This window comes from Tyto alba, unplaced genomic scaffold, assembly GCF_018691265.1.
Source record: "Tyto alba isolate M040663 unplaced genomic scaffold, T.alba_DEE_v4.0 Super-Scaffold_10, whole genome shotgun sequence".
Taxonomy (NCBI): domain Eukaryota; kingdom Metazoa; phylum Chordata; class Aves; order Strigiformes; family Tytonidae; genus Tyto; species Tyto alba.
In genome coordinates this window covers 12,431,889-12,457,346 of record NW_024881262.1, presented here as the reverse complement: position 1 = coordinate 12,457,346, position 25,458 = coordinate 12,431,889, and the positions used below count along the sequence as shown (strand labels likewise).

Genomic DNA, 25,458 nt, shown 5'->3' with positions numbered 1-25,458 from the left:
CAGAACTGACACTGAGCATACGGAGGGCAGCGTTGTGGGCCGCAGCAGCAAACCTCCGCTGAGCCGCCGGTCCGAGCGCGGAGCCCCGGGGGCACCCAGCACCCTCCCCGGGGCGAGGGGAGGGGGGGGGGGACCCACGGCGAGCCGGAACGGAGGTTCTCCGGGCGCAGTTTCCCGGGGCGTGTCCGGTCCCTTCCTGCCGCCCCGGCCCGACACGCAGCGGCTCCGCCCGCCGCCCCGTTGGCGTTGGCGGGAGCGGGGCGGGGCTGGCGCCGGGAGCGGCTCCGGCAGCGGCGGGATCGGGATCGGGATCGGGATCGGGATCGGGATCGGGATCGGGATCGGGCTGCGGAGGTGCGTGCGGGCAGTGGGGGGGCTCGGGGGCACCGGCCGGCTTGGCGCCGAGGGGGCGGCGGGTGTGGGTATGGGGGGTCTGTCACGGGGGGATGTGGTGTGTGTGGGGGGGTGTGGCCGTGGGGTGGCTCTGGGGACAGGTATGTCGGTGTGGGGAAGGGTACAGCAGGAGACGGGGCGCTGCGGCGCCGGAGGGTGCCCGTGGCGGGAGCTGGAGGCAGGCGGGTGGGTTTAGGTTGGGAGGCCCGTGAGGGGAACCCCACGCTGCCGTGCGGGGTGAGGCGGGGACCCCCCCCCCCCCCCGCCCCGGGACCTCTCTCCCAGCGGGGTGGCTGTGGGCACAGGCGTGGGGCGGGGGGGCTCTGGGAGGTGCTGGCCGGTGGGTGCTTGGCTCCAGGCAAAGGGGGGGCAATGTCTGCAGGGGGGTACGACATGGTGAGCTGCTTCCCCCTTTGGAGGGTCTTGGGGAGAGGCTGGGGCTCGGGCACAGTGCTCAGGGGGTGGCAGGAAGGGCTGTGGTGGGGGGCGGGGGGGCAGGCCGAGAGGAGACAGCAGGAGATGCTTTGGGAAACTTTGGAGTACAGGGCTTAGAGCGCAGGGGTTTTGGGGGGACATCCCCCCCACCTGGGTACGCAGCCGTGTCCTGGGGAGAGGGGAGAACAACGAGGAGGTGGCCCTGGCTGCGGAGAAGGAAGGTGTGACCTAGCTGCTGCACAGGCACACATCTTCCCTAACCTGCTTTTTGTGTCCACCAAAGTCCTGGCTGCGCTGATTAATGCTTGTGTAATTAGAGTTAAAGTCTGCAGGAATTCTGAGAGTTGTGACAATTCGTGGTAGCCCTCCTGTGCTGCAGAGGGAGGTTCAGGATGCTGCAGGTGGCCTTCCCTCCTCTGTTCCCACCCTGTGCCGACACAGCACCAGGTCCCCCAGCTTGCAGCTGGCAAAGACTGGTGTGGTCAGAAGCAGGTACTGGTGAGGGTTCCATCTGCAGGACTTCAGGGCCTGAGGACAGCCACTGTATCATCTTCTGAAATTCAGATAGAAAATATCTGTGCTTTATTTCCTGCATATACAGAATTATTAAAATGAATGACTTGGAAGTTTCTTCATCCAAGATCTGGTTTGTAATTGTCTTAAAACTACTGTAAGATGAGCCACAAACAATAATTGTTAAAGCAAGGATTTGGTATTGATGTGTAAACCTACTAAAGAGGGTTGCCTTCTGAAGTCTCAGAAGGCTCTGTTGTTAAGCCCTAAAAATGAAACACAATGCAACGCAACCCAGCAGTCAGGACAGAATGACCGCCCATCCTTGTACTTCATTGTCCCTGGGCAGGCTCCAAATCTTGTCTGATATTCTGCATAAACCCTACTCTTGCTGCTTTGCTAAACGCAGCAGAGACTTCTGTCGCATGCCAGGACACTCAGTGCCTCGGGGTTATGGTGTACCCAGAAGGGCCATGAATTCACAAAGGTTTTGCCAGCAGTTTCTTTTTTTGTGTGTGTATTTCATAGCAGCGCTGCCTAGGTGATCACACTGCACTGTTTTCAGTTGTGGTGGCATTAGAGCGAATTATCTTAAGCCATTTGGGACCTTGTTGGTGAAAAGGAGCATCTTTTCATTGATTGCAGGACACAGGTACCAGATCTGCGTGCTCGGGCTGTGCTTGAGAAAATGTTATCAGCCTGCCTGTAGCAGTAGGGGATGGAAGTCTTGGGGGTTTGTTTTAGCCAGTGTAGAAAAGGTCTGGTTCTGGATGTTGTCGGACCAGTGTGTGGCAGTGGCTGAACTGGAATCCCTTTTATACATTCATGTGGCTATTAACATGCTGCAGTATAGCTGCTTTTGCTCAACCGGAGCAGCTGAAGCAGCCTATGTTTTAAGTATAGATAAGGCTCTGCCTGCCAGATCCTGCAGTAACCTTTATGGGGGGCTTGAGGGCTTAGGCTGTCTAGGTAGGGCAGATGCTGACTGTGGGGAGAGTGCTGGGGAGAGTAGCAGTCTTCTCTGGAGGTGAGCAGACTGAGTCGCAGCCATTAGCACTCAGTTTTTAAGCAGATGCTCCCAGTCTAGAGACTGGGGCAGAGCTGGGCCTGGCCAGCCTGGGAATGAAGTTGCCTTGGAGATTGGGCAAGATTTTTAAGCGCAGATTGGAGAAGGATCCTGATCTCTCCCAGTAATTATGTACAGTTTAAGCCTCATCTTGTAAACAGGTTTTCATTAGTTTCTCCAGGAGTCTGTGATGAGTCTTGTGCCATTAGCCTCTTCTGAGTCTTTCTGTCTGCAAACCTCTACAAGGATACACACCAGTAAGGTTAATTGTAAACTGGGGCTTGGAGCTGAGGGAGATCAGGGGGGAAAGGATTCTCTTTTGGGTTTGGGTACTTTACAGCCTGACAGGGGAACTATCTGAAGTGACACAACTTCTTCCTTTTCTCTGAGGCTCTTGCTTATGTGCTGTCCATGTGTCAAGGCAATTCTCTGCAGACAGCTGGCAGAGTGCAAAGTTTAGTAGTATTTGCCTGCAGATGAGTCAGCAGAAGAGAAATAGCTTGCTCCTGTAAAGTGGAATGATCTTGTAGGCAAAGCAGCACATGACAGTCACATATGACTCTGTCAATGCCTTCTGAGTTCAGAGGGACGATGGGCGAGCCGGGCAGCTGGCAGTGCCACCAGGGAGCCGGGGAGCTGTGGGTGTCAGAGGGGCCTCGCTGGGCCAGCCTTCCCCTGACTCAGATCTTGGGTGGGAAATGCAGCAGCTTGGGGCTGGAGCATTTACTGAGTTGTTGCAGTCAGCTCTTGTCTTGCACAAGCTTCAAATGTAAGTAGCAGGATTTATTCTGCATGGCGCGTAAATCTGCAAGTGAAAAGCAGTGGAAGTTACAGAAGAAACCCTGCTGCTGCATGTAGGTTTGCAGATTATAATATTCTTCAAGAAATTCCTTGGGACAGAAAGCACAAAGAATGCAAATGGGTCAGGTCCTCATGCCATCAGTACACTGAGGGTGCAGAAATATCTCATCTTCTTCTCTGCTGTAGTGTGAGGCGGGCAGTTCTCTGACACCACCAAGGCTAAACAAAACGTCAGTACTGTCCATGAGGATGCAGGCAGTGAGATAAGGCTTTGGCTAAGCCAGGAGGTTTGCTCTACCTTCTTGAGCTCCATCGACCAGAGGTGTTAACTTTGGGGTTGTGGTTAAATTCCAGCTCTGATGATGGTGTAGTTAACTCACACTAAGAGAGAATTTTTAAATACCTTCCCTGCCTATAGGTTTTTTTTTTTTGACTTTGTGATAATCGATGCTTGTCCTTCTTCCCTCCCAGAAGTGGCCATGTTTCAGTGGGAAATGACTTGACCTTTGGAGTATTACTCAGCAAAGTGCTGGATGGTTTCTGAAGGCTGTTATTGCCACAGTTTAAAGAAAATTCCTATTTGTCCCTTCAACCGCTTCCCCTCCTTTATTCAATATCTGCACTTGTGGACCAAGAGGAGCGATTCCCTGACACAGAGAGCAGCTCTTCTCCCGTCTGGCAGTTGGTTGCTCCTCACAGAGCCCATAGGTGAGCTAGTTGGCAGGTAATGCAAGGCGCTACTTTGATACAGGATGTGCACCAAAGAAATAAATTTCAGAAGCAAAGCCCCATGTGTTTTGTAAAGTGTCGCTGCGACTGTGATCTGCCCATGGCTTTCCCAAATGGGGCACGTCTTCACTTTGCTCCTAACAAGCAGTTTCTCATGTTCAGTACAGACTCAGTAATGCAGGAGGGTGATGCCTTGAACAAAACAGAACGACGTTAATATTTTACAGCAGGGCTTTTCCTTCTGGTTATGCCTGGGTTTTATCTTTGAGTTTTTCAGAATGAGCTTTGAGAGTTATCTTCTCTTTCCTCTTCCCCACCTGCTGCAAATATAATTAATTTTAGAACAGCCAGTGTTTTACGCATTTGGGTAAGTAAAGCTATGTGCTCATGTGTTAAGCTCAGCTACAGATGCTGGATCCCATTGTTAGTAAGTAATTGTTTGGGATGCTATTTTAGTCATTTGGGTCAAAGTGAAACATTCTAAGATTAGTAGCTTTATCGCAGCAAGGTATGGTGTGTTTTTAAAAACAACATGTTCCCAGTTTTTAATGAAGGTGAGTTTGGTGCTGGAAGGACTTCCCAGAAACGTGCTAGCCACAGGATGGAGGTTTTGAAGTTCTGAAGAGTGCTAAAATTATTGTTTAATTTCTTCATTAATTTGAGTAATTAGCAGAGCAGCGTCACTCATGAGATGCCCAGCTCTCCAGACACTGTAGGGGCTCCTTCAGCAACGTCTAGCCTGTAAGATCAGAGCAGATAGAGCATATTTACGCCATGCTTGAAGCAGGTTTCTCCCTTGGTATGTCAGGTAGAGCTGCTGCTGCTGCTGGGTGACTGGAGCTGTCTGACCACTGCTGCTTATTTAATGCAAAGCAAATCCATTTGCTTAAGCTATTGTTTGCCATCATTTGACTACATATACTCTGAGAAGTAGAAAAGTGAGTTAGGGTGAAGTGGATGGTTAGGTGTGGGAGGGGTTGGAAGAAGCTGTTGGGGGTTTCTCCTGGGCTCAGACAGTGCTGCTGTACATCAGCATAAAGCACGGTGTTGCCCTGTGCTGTAACCTGCAGTTCTTTGGCTGGCCGTGTGCTCTGCACCCTGCAGCAGGATGCTGGCAGTAACTCAGCAGAGAGTGTACTTGCGTGCGGAGAAGTCTGGTTGCTCTGATGGGCCAGGATAACATGGGAAGAGCTTCACCTGTTTGTCCGTGAAGGGTCCTGTGTCCGTACTTCAGCACCAGAGCCTCTGCCAGTGCTTTTTAATGTTTTGCTGGGCAGTGGTTCATGACTGCATTCAGCACATTAACAGAACTTTTAATTCTCTCCAAAGGGAAGGAAAGAGACTGATCAGAGACCAACAGGTGGCTTGAAGCACAGGGAAATTATCTTGACCAAATAACAAGAAAACCTGCTATTTCCCCCAGCTGTTTCCAAAAACTCTGGGGATACTTGAACCAGACACAGAGGTCTGCTGCTTTTTGTGAGCTGGATGGTTTCTGCTAGGACCATGGTGGTGGAGTAAATAACCGATACCGAGTGTGCTTGCAAGATGGCACCTTGCACAACCTAAGAATTACTTGTGTCATAGCCTGTTTTCAGAGAGGCACTCTGGAAGCTGCTGCATTTATAGCACAGACCTTGCCTGAAAGTTAAATGTTTTCTTAAGTGTTTGAAGACTTGGAGCTCAGGGTTGCAAACTTTTTTCCTGCAATTGTTCTTGCACACTCCCATATGTTTGTTTTTAGGAAATAGTAAATTAATTACTGGAATGAGGGAAACTCGGCAAACTTGACTCGAAGGCATTGTAGAGTGAGTGCTGGATGGCTCATGCGGTTCTGAAATGCTCTTGTGGCTGATCTTCACTGTCACTTGTCTTCTCCCCAAAAGGTTTTTTGCTCTTTTTGCTTTTCCTGTTCTTAATGTATTGTGTTAGGTCTGCCAGAGCAATCTGGGATACTTGTATGCATGTAGCCCAAAACCAGTTCAGCTGTGTTTGGCCCTAATGCTGTTGAGAAGGGATCATCTCGATGCTGTGTGGGGAGAGCAGTATGTTCGCGTGTTACTATACTGCATTTGACTCCTTACTTTGGAACATTCCTTAACCGGGAATCATTTGTGCTTGAGTAAATCTGATTACTAAATCTACTTCTTAACAGCTCTCTTTCACAAAGCCCACACTTCTTGGTTGCTGAAGAACTGCAGAGCTTTGCCCAGTGGCCCTTACTGAGGACAGTCCCAGCTTGTCCCAAGCAGGCACGCTCAGCAGAGACCCTCTGCCAAGGAGAGGGGTGGCGTTCAGAGGGATATCTGCCCTTTCTCATACCTCCCACTTGCCCCACCTAATGTGTTCTAGCACACCCACTGCATGTGGGTGTGGAGCCGTTTTAAATTCCATGCGGTTCTTACTATTAGGGTGTTGAGGCATGCATGTAAGCATCATTCCTGGGCGGAGAGGTCATGCTGCTCTCGGGAATGGCAGCTCAGAAGTGCCATTTGCTGCACAGGAGAGGTGCACACTTCAAGTGAGCATGAGAGAGAATGTTGCTCTTCAGTTATAAACTTTGCAAATCTAGCACCCATTTCTAGCTCCTGCAGCAGCTGAGGAGTGAATGCTTGCTGCCATGCCCTTCTATAAATCCCTACCTTTGCTTCAACTGTGTGAAGTGCTGGGCTTCCTGATGCTCCTGGGCCCTTTTGGGAAGGTACAGTGACTCCAGCTCAAAAGCACAGAGTGCTTACTTCCATATAACTGTCACAATTTCTGTCCCAAATTGTCTGTTCATCACAGAAGGAGTTCAGCTGAACCACCACTAATTACAACCTGGCACATAAAGTGCCATAAGTAAGTGTGCCCTAATGTGGTGTCAGCAGCTGTTTCACCATTGGCTGAGTCACCGCTGCGGTGGGGACAGGGGACAATAGGGGAGCGTGGTGGCAGCCATCCCAAGGTGAGCTGTCCCTACCGGGGAGCTGCAGCTTGGTCTTACACAAACAACAAAGCAAACAGCAAGCCAGCTAGTTATTTAAGTTATGACCATGTGTTTCACCCCTTCCCTCACCCTTATCCTTCTGCTTAAACCTGCTCCTTCATCTCTTCAGGATTGTACCGGGATGCAGCACACCCACCAGCTGTCTTGGAGGGGATGGGTTGGGGGGGCACAGAAGGGTAGAAGTGTTTGCATTCAGCAAAATGAGTGCTGGGGGAGGGCTGAATGAGGACTGGGCATGCCTTAATTCTTAGGTTGCTTTTCAGATGCTAAAATAGCATCATTATTCTTGTAATGATTTATAACTTGCAACTCTTGTGCGAGTTTCTCTCCAGCCAGCTGACCACTGCATGCTTCTCTCTGCAGAACAGCTCTGGGCTGCGTTAAATCATTCAGTATTCCCACCAAGCACTGTTTGTCAAGCCTTGGCAGCTGATGCCAAATACAACTGGCTAAGCCCCTTGTTAGGTGGCTGTGTCTTTGCACTGACCTTCTGTACACTCTGCCTGCTATTGACTGATTCTGCTTTGGAAGAGCTGAGAAATATCCCTTTTTTCTCTATTGTTGTTTGTTGTTGTTTTTTTTTTTTCCCCCTCCTGCATTTCGTTCCAGTTCTTACTGGATGTGCTTGGCAAGATGGAGCCACCAACCTCTTCCAGGCTGAATTCCCGAAAGAGAAGAAAAGATGGATCTGGCCCCAATGGGGCGACAGAGCTGGATGGAATCCCTCCAAAAATGTCACGACGCTCACTAGTAAGTAAGCAGAGATAGGAGCTTTAGGTGCCTGTGAGATTAGTACATTGAGCCATAACAGCAGAAAGATAAATCTGATGCTTTTGCTGTGGACATACAAAGCAAGTTGGGGAGGGGGCAGGAAGAAGCAAATGACAGCAGCTATCCTTCTTGCAAAGCCAGTTTAAAATCTTCCTTTGTTCATTCTAATAACATACTTACAACATGGGCTTAAATTAGGTCTGAGGCAAGAATCGCTAAGCTGCTTTTGTGGTGTGTCTGGCCTGTTTGTAGTCACATAAGCTGAACCCAAACAGGCGTGAATATGGCTATCCGTGGAGAAGTAAGCATTCATTTCTCACAGGTGGGTTTTCTTAAGCGACCCGGTGGGAGGGAGAAATACTCCAAGCAAACAAACAACTCGTGCTCCTCACAGAAAGCAGTCCTGTTCGAGTCAGGGGAACTGCAGGAGGGTCTGAAGTCTGTAAGCACCTGAAGAAGCAATCTGTTGACTCTGTGCTGTGAAACACCGGGAAGATGTGACTGTTCATTCGATTCTCTTGGTCTGGCAGGAGACTGCATTTATGTTACTGGTATTTCAGGAGTGTTCAGGAAAGAAAAAAAAAAAAAAAACAAACCAAAAAAAAACACACCAAAAGGCTGTCTCCTTCTAGATTAATGTTGGGACAGCTTTAACAAGCTAAATCCAGCGAAGTCTTTTCTAAAGGGGGTCTGTGCCAGTTAATGCTAGTGTAAAGGGCTGACTTTAACTTGTCCTTGCTGCAATATTGTGAAGATGGGCTTTTTACAGCTCTTCTCTGCCCTCTTCCTGGAGTTGTTCTGTGTATCATGTGTGCTGTAGTTGCACTTTCCTTATCTCTGTCAAAAAACAGATACCATCCCTGCCACGTCTTACTGGGGTCATAGTCCTTGGCAAAATACGGTGATGCGTTGCAGATTTCCTCTTTGATAACAATATTTTGCTCTTCAGGAGTACTTTAGTCCTGTCCCAGAGCATTTGACAGAGGGTAACAACACCAGCAGTGAGAACTGGGAAGAAAATCATTGGGAATGGAGGCTTGAGCTGCTGCATGACTTATCCCACAGAACCTTTATTTCCTTGACTGTTATCAAAACCCACCCTGTCCCTCTTAAAGACCCCAGGTATTTCAATAAGGAAAGAGAAGTATGCCAGTTATTCCATGGGAATCACTTGCTCTTCAAGTTGGTGTCTGTCCTATGTTAGAAATAAAGCATTTGTTTAGGAACAGTACAAGACAAGTAATATCTAGCCACTTTATAAATTTCCTGGCTGTTTTTTAGCCACAAGGCTAACACAGACCTCCTGACGAAAGATTTCTTTTTTCTTCCTTTTGTGAAAGTTTTATTTATTATAGCAATAGTGTTGCCTAACTGTGACGTTACCTTGAAGTCTTTACCGTTCCCAACTAAACAGCTGACTGGCAGAGTGTTCCCCTGAAGCAGCGGGGCTCAGCAGCAGATGGTGGTAACAAGCCTGCTGACTCATGAGACTGTTATATTGTGCACATCAGGTTGAGTCCTGACCCTCGTAGGCGCTGCAGAGGAAGGGCAAGACTCTGGTAGGAGCTTTTGAGGACATTTCTCTGTGATCCTCTGATAATTTCGATACATTTTTTTAAAGATTTTATTCCTAGCTTCATATCAGGTATGTGCCAACCAAACTGCAAAGAATCTGGTTTTATTCACAGGTCCCAGATATAATGGCAGTGATGAAAGGACAGACCTGCAGGCCTTACCTAACAATAAAGATCGTGGTAGAGGAGGTGGTGTGTGAAACGTGGATACTAGAGCCTTAGTAAGTTAAAGGAGATTTTCAGCAGTATCAATTTGCTTGAATGTAGTGGTCAGTGGTTGCTGTGCACTTCACTTTGAGCACTCTGATAAGGAATGACATTAGCAAGAAGAGCAGCGGTCTCTCTGGTTGCAGTGGTGCTGGGCACTGTGGCAGGATCCTGCAGTGGGATTGGAAGCCAGAGAGGAAAGTGCTGATTAGCTTTTTGCAGCTTGAAGGTATTACTGTAATGATCTACAAGCTTGTTTCCTAGTCTTCTGTCTCAGGAAATAGACATCCATTCCTGCCCCACACCCTCTGGCTAGAAGGAAATTGAGCTGTTTGTTCTGTTATGGGAAGGGCAGATGTTTTGTTTCCATTCAGAGGAGACCAGAAATGATACCTGGACTTCAGCTGCTGATTAAACATACTGCTGTGGTCAAGCTAGCAGATTAGAGGGGTTTTCCTGGAGCAGTTGGAGATACTCTGCCAGAGATCAAAGGCCAGACTCTCATTAGGTATGTCTCAGGAATGGGTAACAATACACACATTCTCTGGGAGCTTGTGCTGCTGTTGGTATTGCTCTTCTGCTCATTCATGTACTTATATCAAGGAGCTATTACAATTTGTACATCACAATATAAGCACTCATGCACAGAAAAATGATGGTCTTGCCAGGGTGGGCATAGCTGGAGCTGTGTCAGTGAGGTTTGATGAAGCTTGGCTTGTGCTGCTGTGAACTGCTGTTTGTCAAAAGTCTGGTTTCACCAGCTGCAGATCTGAGCCTCCAGTTTTGTCGGGTCCAGTATGACTATCATCTTCTTAACTCTACTTTTTTTATCTCTCTCTTCCTCTCTAAATTCAGGTTAATCACCCTGCAGGGCTGTTTTGAGGTTTAACACTAATTAGTCTTTTGGTACATGTGTTTGAATCATGCAGAGACACAGTGAGTCACTCGGTGACTAGGACACTGCAGTGTCAGTGCTGCCGCTACATTCTGCGCTCACCTTTGCACTCTCACAGCTAACCTTCTCTGGCTGTTTAGGGACTGAGGGAACCAGCTCCGTTTTCAGATGAAGTGGAAATCGATTACAGCAAGCCATACATCAGAGTAACATATGAAGAAGCTATGAGAGGGACCCCTTGTAAGTATAAAAAAAAAACCCAAACAAACAAACAAACAAACAAACAAAAAAGAAACAAACCAAACCACTGGAAGGGGATTGTATGAATATTGGGTTTGGGGGCGGGAGGCAGGTATGTCTGTGATATCTGAGACCAAATCTTGTGTGTCAGACCAGATTTGTGGCCAATGACTTAGTTAATGCTTTGGTGATTAGATAACGGTTCCCATGTGAAATCGGGCCTGCCAGTACAACTGAAATTTGAGCTTGTGTGTGTGAGGAGCCATACCTTCACAAATAAGACTATTTGAAGCAGATAGATATTCTTGTCTCTTCATGTGCCACTGACAGCTATAGAGTAGTAAGAGAGTTGAACATTTTTCTGTACTACTTTGTCTGAGGCAGCTTAAACACTTTAAAAGTCATCCTTTCTGAAACTTGAAGTGGGCAAGTAAAACCAGCATAAGTCTTTGTTCAGAATGTCCTCTTCAAGCCTGGATTTGAATTAAAGTCAGTGTCATTAAACACAGTAGGCCAGCCCCACAACAACACCATGTCCTTTTATTCTCTAAGACAGGCTGGGAGAAACACTGTTCTTTTTGCAAGACCGAGGGGGAGGCAGAGGCAAGACTGACTCCTGAAGGTTGGCTGCCCTCTCTTGCCAAACAGTGCCATCTTTCTTGGCCTCTCTGTTATGACTACAGAGAGATAATAAAAATGCTGCACTACTACCTACCTGACTGCTGCTGAGAGATGAGCCAGCTCAGATTGAGACCTGGCAGTAGTTGCCTGCTGGAGGTTCTGGAAATCCAGTGCATTTCACAGTCTGCATTAATTTTCCACCTGAAAGACTCCAGAGCCTGCACAAAGGTCTCTGATTTCAAAAGTGACGGCTCTCCTGCCTGCTGAGACTAAAATACACTGCATGATTCCCTGTTGCTGTTTATGCCTGTGCTCAGGAACTGTAGCTGCTCAAGGTATGAAGGAAAAGGGAAGGATGTCCCAGCCAGTTTCCAGAACATAACTGCACTTTAATAAATGCCTGCCAGGACCAGCCCTTCCTTGGCATACAAAAAGCTTTTGCAGTCTCAGATCTCCAGATCCTTGGCTCTCCAGAGCCTCCTGGCATCTTCAGACTGAGGCAGATTTGCTGAAAACTGATCGTAAGAGGCTGTCTTCAAACTGACGACTCTGCTTAGCTTGAATTTAACAACTCTGCCTTTGCATCAACTCACCCACTTCCCACCTCCCAGGCTCTGTCTCTAGGTACCTTCAGGGCCCTGCCCAGACCCATGGGGTTTCATCTCTCTTGCTAGGTCTTCTCACTGCAGCTTTGGTGTGCTGCTGCTTACACCACTCCTCTGAGCCTGTCTGCCTGAATTGGGCCAGAGAGAAGCAGACCATTCCTAAGTGTGCCAGTTTCCAAGATTGTGTGGTTTTCTGTTTACCAGCAGCAAGAGGACTGCAGTCTTGTGAGATCCCAGGAGACCAGAATTCAGGGAGCCTCCTACTATTATGTGGCAGTGCTAGACTGTCTGACTTTACCTCTGTGCTGAACTCAAAGAGCTGAGCTACAGTTTCCCTATCAGAGCTAGCCTGAGAAAAGTTTTGTTCCTCCTTATTTATCTATGGATTTAGCTAATAGTACCAGTGTTTCAGGAGAATTTCTTTGCTTTTCTTTGGGTAGTCCAGCTGGCTTTTTGGATAGAGCCATACACTTCGTGGGTCTGGGGGAGCCAATAATGCTGGTGAGAAATCAGTCTGGTTCTTCAGCCAGACTGGTAGCTGTGACAGTAGGCTGCAGAGGAGGATGCTGAAAAGGTCTCAAGATGCCATCCTGGCTGGCAGGGGGAAATCCGTCACCTCTGAAACATTTGGGCCGGTTTCCCTGTGGTAGCTCACTGCTGTGCAAAAAGTTAATGCTGCATTTGGATTTCCATAGGAGGGAGGTGTTTGGGGTCTGCTTTCCCCTTGGTCTCCCTTCACCTTGTTTTGTCGGGTACGTGGTAGGCTTTGAGTCTATCTTTGAACGTGGTTGTATTTCAGCTCTGTGCTCAGCTGCATTTGTTTCCACGTGGAAAGGCAGAGAGCCAGCCATTTCTCTTCACAAATCTTTCCTGACTACAGCTCTGCATTCTGTCAGTTTTCTGCAACACCCTCATGAGTTTCAGAAGGTCCCCAAATGTGGGCATGAGCATCAGCTGCTTCTCCAGGAAGGCATCTTCACAAATGTCTCTCTGTCCCTTTGGCACAGTGGATCGCCCTGTCAGAGTTTACGCAGATGGAATATTTGATTTGTTTCACTCTGGACACGCCCGGGCCTTGATGCAAGCGAAGAACCTCTTCCCAAACACATACCTCATTGTCGGAGGTAAGGAATGACCTTGTTGACTTTGGCTGTCATGGAAGTACAGTTTACCTCCATCTGTGACTGTGCATACAGATGGCATAGCAGGGTTTCTGTCTTTATGGCCTCAGTGGCTCTCACTGCAGCCAGTTGTCCCAAATGTTGTTGGAGTCTTATTGCGATATGTCGAGAGTTGGATATGTCTGCAGAAAGATATCCTGCACCAAATGAGTGCTTAAGGAAAAGGTTTTTGATCACACTGTTCTAATTTGACCCCTCTGTTTTGTGACAGGTACCAGTGAGTTGCGTGTCTGAGTATCAAAATATACTTGAGGCAACTGAGCATCTGCCTCTTGAGTGAGACAGTAAAAGAATGAGAAACAGTCCCTTCATGGCTGGCTGAGCTTTGTGTCACCTGTATCACCCTGCAAGTCTCTCCTTTGCTCCAGCTCTGCTGGGGATTACTTATGTCTAATCCCAAACAGGTCCCACTAGGAGTGTGGAGGTCGCAGTGGTTCCTTGGGCATATGCCTGGCCACATGGAAGTCAGTGAGGCCCCATTTTTCCAAATAAAAGTTCCCCATTTTGTCTGTTAGGTTCAGAAGTCTTTAGATGATGCCAGGAATATCCTGCTGACTGTCTGAGGGAATCTAGCAGAGGTGTTTCAGCCAGGCCTCCTTCAAAATATAACGGGGAAAAAAGAGACTCTTTCTTCTGGCTGCTGTAATACTCTGGCCTCTGTCCAGGCAGTGCCCCTGTGCCCATACCTTCACCCACCTTAAAGACAGGTCAGGCTGTGCATGTTGTCTATCAGGAGGTGGCCTCTGGCCAGGCTTCATAATGATGTTAAAGTATCAGAGCTGTGAATACCTTTAACTAGTTTTCTCAACAACCATAAGCTTCCTGAAGCAAAACAAGACTCTGATCCTGTCATGGAGCAATCATAACACCTCTGTGTGGTTTGTTTCCTTACCACAGTTTCACTTGCTGCATTTTTTGTGTGTGCTACAGTAGTGTCTGGAAGGGGAAGGGAGCTGAAATAGTTGCTTCAACCTACAAAATGCACTGAGCTTGGAAATCTTGCAGGCAGAAAGACATCCCCATGTATGTAAATGTTGTACATTAAACAGGAAAATAACTTCAGGTCAAACTATTAACATGTTAATGCAGCAAGGTGTGTAACCACACTCTGCCTCTGGGAGACTGGGGAGGAGGTGAAGGGCAATAAACTGCTCCCCTTGTACCAGGAACTGAGACAAGAAGCCACAGCCCAAGGGAACATTAGCTCCAAGCTGGGAGCAATCTCACCTGCTCTTCATCGTTTGTTTAGAACATAAATACATCCAATACCAGTGAGACTGGTAAAGCCTTGTTTACTTTTGAGTCTGATAACTAAATAAAACTCCTTCCTCCTCAGTGTCTTACACTGCAGATTATGAAGAGCTGTTCAATTACTTTCTCATAGAATATAATCATTAAGCTAACTTGGTTTTCTGTGAACTCACCCTTTGTTTTAATACAACTTTCCAAGAACTCGACTGTGGCATTTTATGAAATCAGAAGCTTAGGCAGTGGGTTTCTTTCATGGGCTTCAGTTTGCAAGCCTGAGACATCCATAGGTTTAAAACCAGATTTCTGCCTGATAGGCTCCCCAGGTGCCATTTCATACAGGACAGTTGTCTCCTGTATTGGCTGCTTTTCTTGATAAGCATTGTAGGCCCTGGAGACCTTGAGGGTTTGGGGTGTAGGTCCCCAGCTTGGGCAGAAATTCCCCAAACAGCCTGCCTAGGATTGCTCAGGAGTTTAGTGCCCTGCACTGCGCCCTGTTCCTGGTGCTTTGTGGCTGGAAGAGCTGAGTTTGAAAGTGCCAGCACCAGCCTCCGTCAGCAACTGGCATTGCCTGGTTTAACAGGGGTGTGTGCAAGGTCCTTTCACTGTAAAGCGTTGGGGTAAGTACCTCAGGCTCACTCTCCTCTGCCTGTTTCTTCAGTCTGCAGTGACGAGCTAACCCATAACTTCAAGGGCTTCACGGTAATGAATGAGAATGAGCGGTATGACGCTGTGCAGCACTGTCGCTATGTGGATGAAGTGGTGAGAAATGCGCCGTGGACGCTCACCCCCGAGTTCCTGGCAGAGCACAGGGTAATTTGTGACATCTGATCTGTTCTGAATTTTGATTAGCCTCTGTCTGCGCTTGCTGTTTGCAGCAAAAATTCATCCATGGGGGTGACCTCTGCCTGAGCAACCCGTTTCTGTTGAAACTCCTTAAATATAGAATGAACAGGGTTATGGGAATCAAGTGGGTTTCTTGGGAGACTGGAAGCATTTGCTGAGCTGGCAGGTAATGTTAAAATAAGATGGAGATTGTGACATGGTGAAAAAGCCTGAAAGGGTTCTCGCGGTTCCAGGAGAAGTTGATGCTGGTTACAGATTGATGTGAGACACAGTAGGGGAGAGGATAACATGGGTTGGAAGGGATTTCTGGAGGGCGTCTGGTCCAACTCCGTGCTCACAGCAGGAGCGGCTTAGATCTACATCAGCTTCCCTGCAACAGGAGACCAGGCAAGCTGTGTTGAGAATCTTTTATCAGTTGGTAAGATACAGTGAAAGGAGTCTCTTAACAATCTGTTGAACTGCTTTGGGAGGTGAAGGAGTCTCCAGGGGAGTTTGCTTAGTTTACCTTTGTTGCCATTAACAAGCCATTTGTGGAGCTTAAAACAGCTGTGTCCTTAGTGGTAACCTTTTCTCTCTGGTGTGTGCTCACAGTTGATACGCAGTTGCCAGTGAAAACTTGGGACTGCTCTGTGTTGCTTTTTAACAGAGGAAAGTGTCTTGCTGATCTGTCACACCCCTGCGTGGAGGTGTTGAGCAAAAGTTACTATCCTTTGACAGAAAGCAGGAGACCCGCGCTTTCAAAACAAAATGTTGATTGCTTGCTTAATTTTCAGATTGACTTCGTTGCACACGATGACATCCCTTATTCTTCTGCTGGCAGCGATGATGTTTATAAGCATATAAAAGAAGCAGGTGGGTCTGGGTCAGATTCTCCAGGGCTGCCTGTCAGAGATCTGCTGTAGTTTCTTCTGTGCCCCTGTATGGTAGGATTATGCCTGGGGAAGTGGCTGGGCCCCTGTGAAAACGAGGTCTGCCCAGGAGTCTCTGAGGGCGGGAAGCCCAGCTTTGAGCCTTACTTTGTAAGGCTAGGACTGTGCCATGTCCAGGCCAAGCACTGCCCGGCATTAATTCCTACTTCCAACCTAGTTATTGTGATTGAATTAATAGACATTTTTTAAAAAAATACCAGTTTGACTTATAGCTTCTTACAAATGGAGAATCTCATGATTTTAGCAAAGTGGCTCCTCTAGCTGTTTGTTATGAAACTCAGTGAGGGTGCAGTTTATTTAAATCTATCCAAACTCAGCTATCAGAGCTTGTTATATTTCCACTCACTAAATTGTAGGACCCCTTGTATGGTCCTTGTCACCACACTATTCTATATGCAGTGGATTACAGTCAGTCATCTTTAAACCAGCTAAAGTGAAGAGCTTTTCATTAGAAGACATGGTGTTTTGACATGCTTTGGTCTTCCCTGGGTCTTCCTCGTAGTCCCAGGAAGGAGGACCCTGGTATTGTACATTCAAGGACAAAGATGTGGTGGAGTGAGGACAGTTAGGAAATGAAGTTGTGACAGGAGATGTTATTTGCTGACAGAGGTGGCAGCAACTTTTTGCCATGTGTCTTGCTAAAGCTGTCCTGGGCCCTGTTCCCCAACTTCAGGCATGTTTGCACCAACTCAGAGGACTGAGGGGATCTCAACATCAGATATTATCACCCGGATCGTGCGGGACTATGATGTTTATGCCAGACGGAACCTGCAACGTGGCTACACGGCTAAAGAGCTCAACGTCAGCTTCATAAACGTGAGTTGAAGTGTGTCTCACCACAAGCTGCACGAAGCAGAATCTTACAGAGTGGGGAGTTGTAGAGTCTCATCTCGTGATAGCACGGTCCTGCGATATGCCAGTAAAAGACCAGTCTGCAGAGCTAAGCAGTTGCACCAAACCAGTGTCCTTGGAGTAGAAATTAGACTTCTTCTGCCCCTGAAACTGCCTCTGGGACCCACCCAGAACTGAAATTTTGCTAATACTGCTCCATTGTCAGAAAAGTCTTGGTGACATTTTACCTGTTGAAAGAGCTGGAGACAGGGTGTGTGGTGAAATTTCTTGAATTGAATGAAGCGTGGGTTGTTCTTGGCAGCAGCTGCTGTGTCTCATCTCTCTCCTCTTTCCTCAGCCACCTTCTTAAGGTAGTCTTTGTTAGGATAAAATCTGATCCCGTTCTCACTGTACTGTTCCCTTTGTGGAGCTGCAGGAGCAGCAGTGCTTGGGTGGGAGAGAAGGACATGCTCTGATCCTGTGTTGAGCAGCTCTAGCCCACAGTCAGAATACAAAGCAGAAGGCAATTCTGATGTTGGAAGTAAAGTAGTAAACTTTTTTTTAATCACTCAGATACTGTGCCTGTTTTTTTAAATACAATCAAATACAAAAATTAAGCAGGAGAGGTAATGGCTGCTTGGCCTCTCTTTGGCGTGTAACTCTGCCTCTGTTTAAAAACACCCAGCAAAAAGACTTGTACTGTCGTGATACGCAGAGACCTACAGCAGGTCACTCAAATCTAATCTGTATATTGTATAAATATTTCCCTCTTTCATGCACTTCCATTAGATAGTGCTTATCTCTGGGTTTAGTCTCGCTCTGTGTACTGTGCCAGTGCAAGCATCTCACAGCCCCACTATGTCTGCCATTTAGTCTAGTGAAGGAGTGTCACTGAAGTGAAGAAGTGTCACAAGACTAATGGAGATGCTGAGTCTTAAGCAGCAGTTCAGTGTAATAACACAGAGCAGAGGTGGTCGCCGCTCAGATCTGGTGAGCTGTATTCTGATCCACCGCTTACTGTACAGGAGAAGAAATATCACCTCCAAGAGCGTGTGGATAAGGTGAAAAAGAGGGTGAAGGATGTAGAGGAGAAGTCAAAGGAGTTTGTCCAGAAAGTGGAGGAGAAGAGTATTGATCTCATTCAGAAGTGGGAAGAGAAGTCCCGGGAGTTCATCGGCAATTTCCTGGAGATGTTTGGCCCAGAAGGCGCGTTGGTAAGGAGCTGCTCTGGGAAAAGGGGAAGGGGGATTTTGGAGAGCTTGGCAGTCACTGTAGGGCTTCTGAAGCCCACGGTCTGCAGAGCAAAGGTTTATGGTTTGTTGCAGTGCTCGATGTGCTGCCAGTCTCCAGGCAAATTGTCCCAGGCCTGGGCAGCCTGTTTACAGGGACCCATCACCCTTGCAACTGGATAATGCCAATGACTGTTGTAGCATGAGAAGTTCCCATGTCCCACAAGCTGGTCTATAAACTCCAGCTTGTGTCCTGCAGGCCACAGAGCAGCCAAGAGCTTGGCAGTCACTTTGTCACTGGCCTGGCATGAGTCTGAAGCTACTTGTTTTTGCCAGGCTCTCCTGTGCTGCTGGATAAATATCACAGGCACTTCATGTTAGAAGTGCTCGAGAATGGGTGATGATTACACTGTATGCAGTTTCCAAAGCCTAGAGCAATGCTTGGGCTTTTTCTGCTCTTATATTGCATGAAGCCTTGAAGGGGCACAACAACTCAAGCTGCTGCACAAGTCTTCCACTGCTGTTTGACCCATGCTAACTGTCTTCCCGCTTCCATCACTAGAAACACATGCTGAAGGAGGGCAAGGGCCGGATGCTGCAGGCCATCAGCCCGAAGCAGAGTCCCAGCAGTAGCCCCACACACGATCGCTCCCCGTCTCCCTCCTTCCGCTGGCCCTTTTCAACCAAGACTCCTCCTTCCTCACCGGCCAACCGCTCCAGGAATGAGTCTGCAGTCACCTATGACATCAGTGAGGATGAAGAGGATTAAGTTACCAGCTGGGATTTACTGTGAACCGCTAATCGCTGAATCCTAAGTCCGGACCCACTGGGGAACTCGAAATGAGCAAGAGAGCCATAGGAGCAGGGCTGACGGTGAGCACAGGGCCTTGGAGGCACCCGTCGCTCTTAGCAAGGGCCACTGCCTGGAAGCACATTCAAACCTCCTCTCCCTTTTCCTCCTCAAATCCCCTTTTTATTGTTTACGTTCTGGTGGTTTCCAGGGGGAAGATGGTTTTTATATTTTAGGAAAATAGTCTTCTAAAGAGCAAAGAACAGCACTCAAGCGTGGCTTTTGTTTTGGTTTCTTTCCCTTGTTAAACCTCCAGGCAGGAGGGAGAGTGGGAAGACCCATCTGTCTTTTCTTTTCTTCAGCTCCTCTGTCTTACTTCCCCCACCCCCAGGCAGTATCCATGCCACTGCCAAATGAAAGACCCCTCGGTTCCTCAACCAGCGTGACCTCGAGAGCACACAGGAAGCGGTGGTGTAAAGAGGCTTCTAGGAAATAGAGACATCTCTGCTGCTCTGGAGCTATTAGGAATCTATCCAGCAGCCCCTGTAGTGCTCGTGTGCCTCTTAGCTGAACTCTCCAGCGTGTCGCAGTGAGGACGTGCTGGGTGGGGGGCTACCAGCTTAGCACGCAGGAGTTACACCCTGGAAGAACTCCCAGCACTATAGGGTCGCCCACCCCATAAGTGCGCAGCATTCGCAGCTCCAAATTCTGCAGGGGCTGGCCTTCCCAGCTAATCTTAACAAGACTGCTAAATCCTGAGCTAAAATTCAGCCCTCAGTTGCTGTTGGAGAGAAGAGAATGAATCTTTGCTTCAGGGCACTTGCTGTCAGTGCATTTCCTTGGGTGTGTGAGCACCCAGGTAGGAAATGAATGTGTGTACTCCTTTGAGAAGTTCCTTGTCCCAGTCTCTGGTGTGTAATAAGTTTTACTGTCTGTCCAAATGGCCCCTCAACACTGTGCTCTGTGCGTGTTTGTCTGTGTTTCAGTTGCTGTGCTCTAAGGGCTGGAGCAGTCCTTTACACTGGTGCCATGAAGTTGCTGCTATCAGGACAAAACGTGAATTTGTACAGGCAGTTTGCTGCCCGTGCTGGTGTGTGCAGCCGGGCAGGTGAAGGGCACGTTTTACCCCAGGGAAGGGTCCCGGTCCCGCGTGGCAGTTACCTGGCTTGCGCAATAAATGCACAAATCGGTGCCCTCTTACTCCGCTCCTTGAGGCAGGGCAGAAAGAGCATCAGAGAGCACTGCAGCTTTTGAAGATTTTAAACATGTAATCTGCTTGTTTGAAACCATGGTCCAAGTCGTGCCTGCTGTCGTGTCTGTAATAAACACTGAGCTTTGTGGCCTGTGGCTCCCCGCGGGCAGTTGCCCTCCCCGTGTGCACAGCGTAGCTCCCAGCACTCTGCTCTGGCAGCCAGCGCTGGAGGGACCGGTCTTGTCGCATAGCTGTGAAACTCCCGCTTGCTTTTCTGTTTGGGTTCCCCTGTGATAGCCGTTGTCTCTGGGTGGAGCTGCTGGGCTGAGCTGCCCGTATCCTCCTGTGATGCTGGGAGCGGAGGACAGCTCAGAGCCAGGTCAGCAATACTGCAGGGAGGTCTTCAGAGCGGGGTGCGAGGCCTGGGGAGCAGTGAGTGCCAGGAGGCAAATCGTCAGGTGCTGCCACAGGCTCTGCACAGTGCCATGCTTCCAGGGGACACAGGGGCCCTGAGGGAGGAGCAGGCTGCCGCTTCTTTTCAGCTTTTATCTTGCTGATCCTTTGCCACACTGCCCAGAGGGCTTGACAGAGACTCTCTGCTTCTGTTGAAGCCAGAGTCGACATGGGGAAAAGGGTATTTTGGGGATTCCTCATCTGCCATTTTGGACCTCTCTCAGCAGGGATGTGCATGGCTCTGGGAGCATGGCTGGCTGCTATGGATTTTAAGCTGCAAGGAGCAAATAATGGTCAGTTGGTAAAAGCCAGTCATTAATCTCCTGGTTTATGAGTGGTAGAGCACTTACTTTATGTCCCTCATTATTCTCTCTCCCCTCACCTTCCCCACCTTCCCTTCCTCACCCTTTCCTCAGTATGGATGTTGCATTTCTTTCCCAAGCCAGATCACGAAGACCAGTCTGCTTTAGAGCCTTACTATTTTAAACACAAGTTATGCAACAGCGTTCTGTAAATTTGGATAACAATGGTGTTTGGGATTGTGGTTTGTTCTGCAGAGACCTTAACATGTTTCTTGGTGTCTGCAAAACCTGGGGTGCTTGGTAAGAAGCCAGCCATGGTTTTACATGTAGCTTGGAGTAACAGAGCTGTTTCTTGTAACCAATAATCCCTGCTTCCTCCTTGCACTTAAATTAAATTGGACACTTGAATCCCAGACTAGACTTTTTTTTTTCCCTTTGTTTTTTTTGTTTCCTCCTGGATTGCTGGACCAGCCTCATCTCTAGCACTGCCCTGTGCTATCAGGAATAGCACAGAGCTTGATCTTTGGGCAAAACACATGAGCCAGGTCAAAAGTGGTTTCTGCAAGTCATCATCGCTCCTGATGTACATCCCCACCTCTGTTCTAAGTGTAGAGCAGATACTGCTATTGGAGCAGATCCTCAGCAAGGCCAGTTAAGACAGCATTAACTAATTGCCTGTGTTATGAAGGTGTTTCAAGACTCCTTCCCTTGCCTGGCCCCAGGCTGGCAGGCGCGGATGCTCCTGCTGTGCTCTCGGGAGCAGCTACTGCTGTGGAGGACATGCCACAGGGATAGGCCAGACCCATCCAGAGGTCTCAGGAGAAAACGCTGCTGCCCTGGCCTTGCCTTGGCCGTCAGACCCCCGACAGCAGCACCCAGAGGTCAGCGTCACAGCTGGGTGTTAGGCACCCTGTGCCATGTCTGGGCTGGGCTCTGTCTTCCTCTGTCTGTGTGGAGTCATCTCCCACCCAGCATGGGCAGGAGATGATCTGAGCCCAGTCACCAATGCAAGACTTGGGTACAAATTTATTCAGTGCCAGACAAGAGCCCCCTGGGCTGGAGGCAGCTTCACAGATCCCTTTGGCTTGTGGCTTTCAGGTTCTGGATCTTTTCACCCCAGGCCAAGATGTTCTTTTCCCCCTCTGCTGCCAGCAGCTCCCCAGGGCTGGAGGAGGAAGAGATGGTTGTACAGGGCAGACCAGCCCCTCGCCTCACTCTGCCCCTCAGCACCCCAGTTGCTCCCTCCTGCTCACTCCTTGGTGTCGGTGACTGCAGGTGCGAAGCTGACGGGCTGGTAGCCGGGCTTGTCGTCCTGCTTGCGGTAGTACATCCGTGTCACCACTGCCAAGATGAAGGTTTGTGGGATCAACAGCTGCACGTTCATCTCTGGAAGAGGAAAAGGGCCATTGGCCACCATGCCCATTCCCCGTGCTGTGCCATGCAATGGAGGGGCTCAGCCGGGAGTACATGACGCTGCTCCCCCATCTCCTGACTTACGCTGTGACCTGGCCTTGGAGGAGAAGGGTGGTGAGCAGGCGATGTTGCCGTTGTTGGCCAGGATGCTGAAGATGGCAGGCTGCAGTGCCGTCAGGACAAGGAGAACCTGCAGCCACCAACACCCGAGGTGGTGAGGGCCACGCTGCTGCCAGGCTCCTGCCCCTCGCCTTCCCTGCTCTCCTGCAGCTGAACCCGGCTCTTGCCCACCAGTGGCTCCTGCCCCACCATCTCTCCCCACACCACCTCATCCCATTTGTGCCGGAGGAGCCCCTTGCCTAGGGGGGAGCTGGGCAGGACTAGGGCTCACCTGGAAGCATAAGAACTTGGCCTTGATGTTCTGCTCAGACAGATGTAGCCGGGCCTGCCGGAAGAGGATGCCCAGGGACCACAGCCCAAAGAGGGTGGAGGCGCCGGCCACGGTGTTGATCCAGAGGGCCACGCTCTCCGCAGAGATCTGGGCAAGGAAGTGCAGAAAGCATGCCTGGGCTGACAAAGCTGCTGGGCAAGGCAAGGGCTGGTAGAGGCTCCCTGTCCAGGACGTCACCCTGCCCGTCCCCGTGCCCTGGCACTCACGTCAGCAGGGTTGTAGTTCCCATCGGTGGCCAGGACCAGCCCCAGGAAGACGGCAACCACCCTGCAGAAGGCATACTGGAAAGTTCCCAGCATCAGCAGTTGAAGCTTTCTCCTGGCACAGCAAGAGAGACCGGTAGCACCCTGAGGACCCCAAGCCCTTGCCCCAGGGAATTCTCTTCCACCCCAGCAGCAGCACGGGGTAAAAGCCCTCCCCGGGGCAGGGGGTTACCCCAGCTCTCCCTCACCTGCTCATGGTGATGCGGGGCAGGCAGGGGCAGCAGCAGCAGCAGGGCCCAGTGCTGACCACCATGGGTACCCCCTTCAGGGTGCTGAGCACTGCCTCCTTCCCCCCAAAGCCCTCCACCATGACCAGCATCAGGAGGTAGAAGCAGATGGCGAAGTAGCTGGGGAGGAGGAAGAGGAGGAGGAGGAGGAAGGCAGGTCAGGCTCCGTGGACTCTCCGATGCCCCAGCCCCAGGGTAGGTGATACTCACGCTGTGGTAGCCATCTCCACCACCATCATGGAGCGCGGGATCCACAGCCCAAAGCAGCTGACCACAGACACAACCTGGGGGAGACGCGAGCTTGGCACACTGTTGCTCCCCCCTGCTGGGGGCTGGCACCTTTCGGGTGGCCCTGGACCCTTGGGGTGACACCCCTCAGCACCCCTACACCCCAACTGACCGTAGGGGCTGAGCTGCTCCAGCGGAGGGTCTTCATCTTGATGGGGCAGCGGATCTTGCGGGTGAGGTAGAAAGCCTCTTCCACGAAGATCGCGACCGACAGCAGCGTCATGATGGTGGCGAGGCCCAGGATGGCGAGTTGGGTCACGTCCAGCTCTGCCGGGGAGGGGTGAGAAGCCAGCTCCATCCTGTCCTGTCCTCCCTGGGGCCACCACGGCAGGGAGCTGACACCTCACCCACCACTCCACAGCTTTGGGAAACCCCTTGCCGCATCCTCAGCAGATCTGGCTGTGCCAGAGCTGGTGCTCCTGCCCCACTGCTCCCGTGTCTCATGTCACCTGCCCCGGTGCTGGCCCTCCCTGGGCTCTGCCTGCACTCGCCGCAGCCACCCCTCCCTCCTTCATCCCTGTCCTACTCCTGCCAGGGGTAAGAGGAGGGTCCCCCCCACCCAGGTCCCCCCACCTACGCTGCAGCAGCTGCCGGGAGGTGGGCGGCAGAGCGAAGCAGGCTGCCGGCACGCTGAAGTTCCTGATCAGCATCTCCACCAACGAGTGGGGGAACCTGTGGGGAAGGGCAGTGAGCGCTGCATGGGGCTGGTAGGGACACGGGACCCTCAGCACCGCAGGGTCCCTGAGGTCCCCTGGCTGGCTCGCCTCACCCCCCAAGCACCTCCCTTCCTTTACAGAGAGAATAACTCAAAAGTCCTGCTCCAAAAAGTTAGATTTACCCGACTTCAAAGCAGCACGGGGGTCCCCAGCACTTACCTGGGGTCCTCTGCCAGCTCCATGGTGGGGTCCATCCTGCTCTGCTCTTCCCTGGCTCTGTCCCAGCGGCTGTGGGGCTGCTCAGCACCGCCTGCCTTGGCTCCCTTTGCCGGCCCGTGGGGTCAGAGTCCCCGGGGCAGGGACCGTGCAGAGGCTGCTGCGCCTTGTTCTAGTTTAACCAGCAGCCTCCAGTGCTCCCCTCCCTCTCCCGCCTCTGCGGGTGCCCATTGGCGTGCCCCCCACGCCGTCCCGGCCCTGCCGAGCGCCTCGGCCGCCCGGTTATTGACCCAGGGTGCCGGGAGAGGCGGTTACCACCCGCGCCTGCGCGTCCCCAAAGCTTGGGGAGCAGGGCATCGGAGCTGGGGCGACGCTGCCTGGGCAGCCTGGAGAGGGGCTTGTGGTGCTGGGGGTCCCCGTGGTGCCGCGCAGGGTCCGGGACGCATCCTCACGCCCCGGCAGCAGCAGCCGGGTGGGAGGTGATGCTGCGGGGCCGTGGGAAGCCTGGCAGACCCTGCAGGGCTCCGCAGGCCTGATGAGGAGTTTTTGCAGTGTTTCAGCTCCCAGCAGCCGGGGGCTGAGCCCAGCTGGGAGCGGCTGCCACATCGCTAGAGGGCAGGACTGGCCCAGCGCTCAGCACCCCGGCTCAGCGCCTCGGCCTCTTGGGACAGAATCAGGGTAGGGGATGGCCGACTGGAGGGAACACACTGAGTGGGGAGCTGGGGTGTTTGGCGTGGGGAGCAGACTATCCTCCTCCTAGATGGGTCTCAGGGGTGCCCATGGCTCCTGGTGTCCTCCCAGCACCCTAAGGAAAATGAGCAGTGGTTTGTACTGGGTCGCCAGGGACCTTCGAGCCCCTTGCCCCTTGCCCCTCTGCTGAAGCCAGAGTGTCACCAGCACCCCAAATGGGTCCCCTGCACCCCGCTGTGGGAGCAGGATGCTGTGGTTGTCGTGGGAATGGCATAGAGGGCAGGGAGGGGGAATGCTGCAGTTGCTGTGGGAATGGGATGGGGGGGGGGGGAGGAGGAGGATGCTGTGGTTGTCACGGGAATGGAATGGGGGATTTGTTTCTCTCTGGTTGCTGTGGGAGTGGGATGCCGTCCA

General features: G+C 50.6%; 2 protein-coding genes across 6 annotated transcripts; one reads left to right on the top strand and one right to left on the bottom strand.

Annotated features, from left to right (window-relative positions):
• The first annotated feature begins 213 nt into the window (after nt 1-213).
• On the top strand, nt 214-21,253 carry PCYT1A (phosphate cytidylyltransferase 1A, choline). Of its 4 annotated transcripts, none has more exons than XM_042794740.1 (9): nt 214-354; nt 7,536-7,676; nt 10,514-10,613; nt 12,847-12,963; nt 14,930-15,081; nt 15,888-15,966; nt 16,717-16,859; nt 17,900-18,088; nt 18,666-21,253. In XM_042794740.1, the coding sequence occupies exons 2-9, from the start codon at nt 7,560-7,562 to the stop codon at nt 18,870-18,872; spliced, it is 1,104 nt and encodes a 367-aa protein (XP_042650674.1). In that variant the 5' UTR covers nt 214-354; nt 7,536-7,559; the 3' UTR covers nt 18,873-21,253. The 4 variants fall into 4 exon arrangements, with proteins under 4 accessions (XP_042650674.1, XP_032842709.1, XP_032842708.1 ...); XM_032986818.2 differs by lacking the exon at nt 214-354 and adding an exon at nt 880-3,916; XM_032986817.2 differs by lacking the exon at nt 214-354 and adding an exon at nt 4,939-5,823.
• Nucleotides 21,254-21,846: 593 nt separating this feature from the next.
• SLC51A (solute carrier family 51 subunit alpha) lies at nt 21,847-24,461 on the bottom strand. 2 transcript variants are annotated; one of them, XM_032986879.2, is made up of 9 exons: nt 24,358-24,461; nt 24,060-24,154; nt 23,595-23,749; nt 23,405-23,478; nt 23,156-23,314; nt 22,911-23,022; nt 22,645-22,791; nt 22,338-22,443; nt 21,847-22,226 (listed from the first exon to the last, which is right to left on the bottom strand). In XM_032986879.2, the coding sequence occupies exons 1-9, from the start codon at nt 24,390-24,392 to the stop codon at nt 22,090-22,092; spliced, it is 1,020 nt and encodes a 339-aa protein (XP_032842770.1). In that variant the 5' UTR covers nt 24,393-24,461; the 3' UTR covers nt 21,847-22,089. The 2 variants fall into 2 exon arrangements, with proteins under 2 accessions (XP_032842770.1, XP_032842771.1); XM_032986880.2 differs by lacking the exon at nt 23,156-23,314.
• Between the last annotated feature and the right edge of the window lie 997 nt (nt 24,462-25,458).

Bases quoted from the DNA above. Each gene is read 5' to 3' on its own strand.
- PCYT1A (XM_042794740.1), top strand. From the start codon at position 7,560: ATGGAGCCACCAACCTCTTCCAGGCTGAATTCCCGAAAGAGAAGAAAA. The intron at 15,967-16,716 runs GTGGGTCTGGGT...CCCCAACTTCAG, and splicing joins TAAGCATATAAAAGAAGCAG to GCATGTTTGCACCAACTCAG. The intron at 16,860-17,899 runs GTGAGTTGAAGT...CTTACTGTACAG, and splicing joins TCAACGTCAGCTTCATAAAC to GAGAAGAAATATCACCTCCA.
- SLC51A (XM_032986879.2), bottom strand. From the start codon at position 24,392: ATGGACCCCACCATGGAGCTGGCAGAGGACCCCAG. The intron at 23,315-23,404 runs GTGAGTATCACC...CCTCCTCCCCAG, and splicing joins GTGGAGATGGCTACCACAGC to CTACTTCGCCATCTGCTTCT. The intron at 23,023-23,155 runs GTGAGGGAGAGC...TTGCTGTGCCAG, and splicing joins CCCCGCATCACCATGAGCAG to GAGAAAGCTTCAACTGCTGA.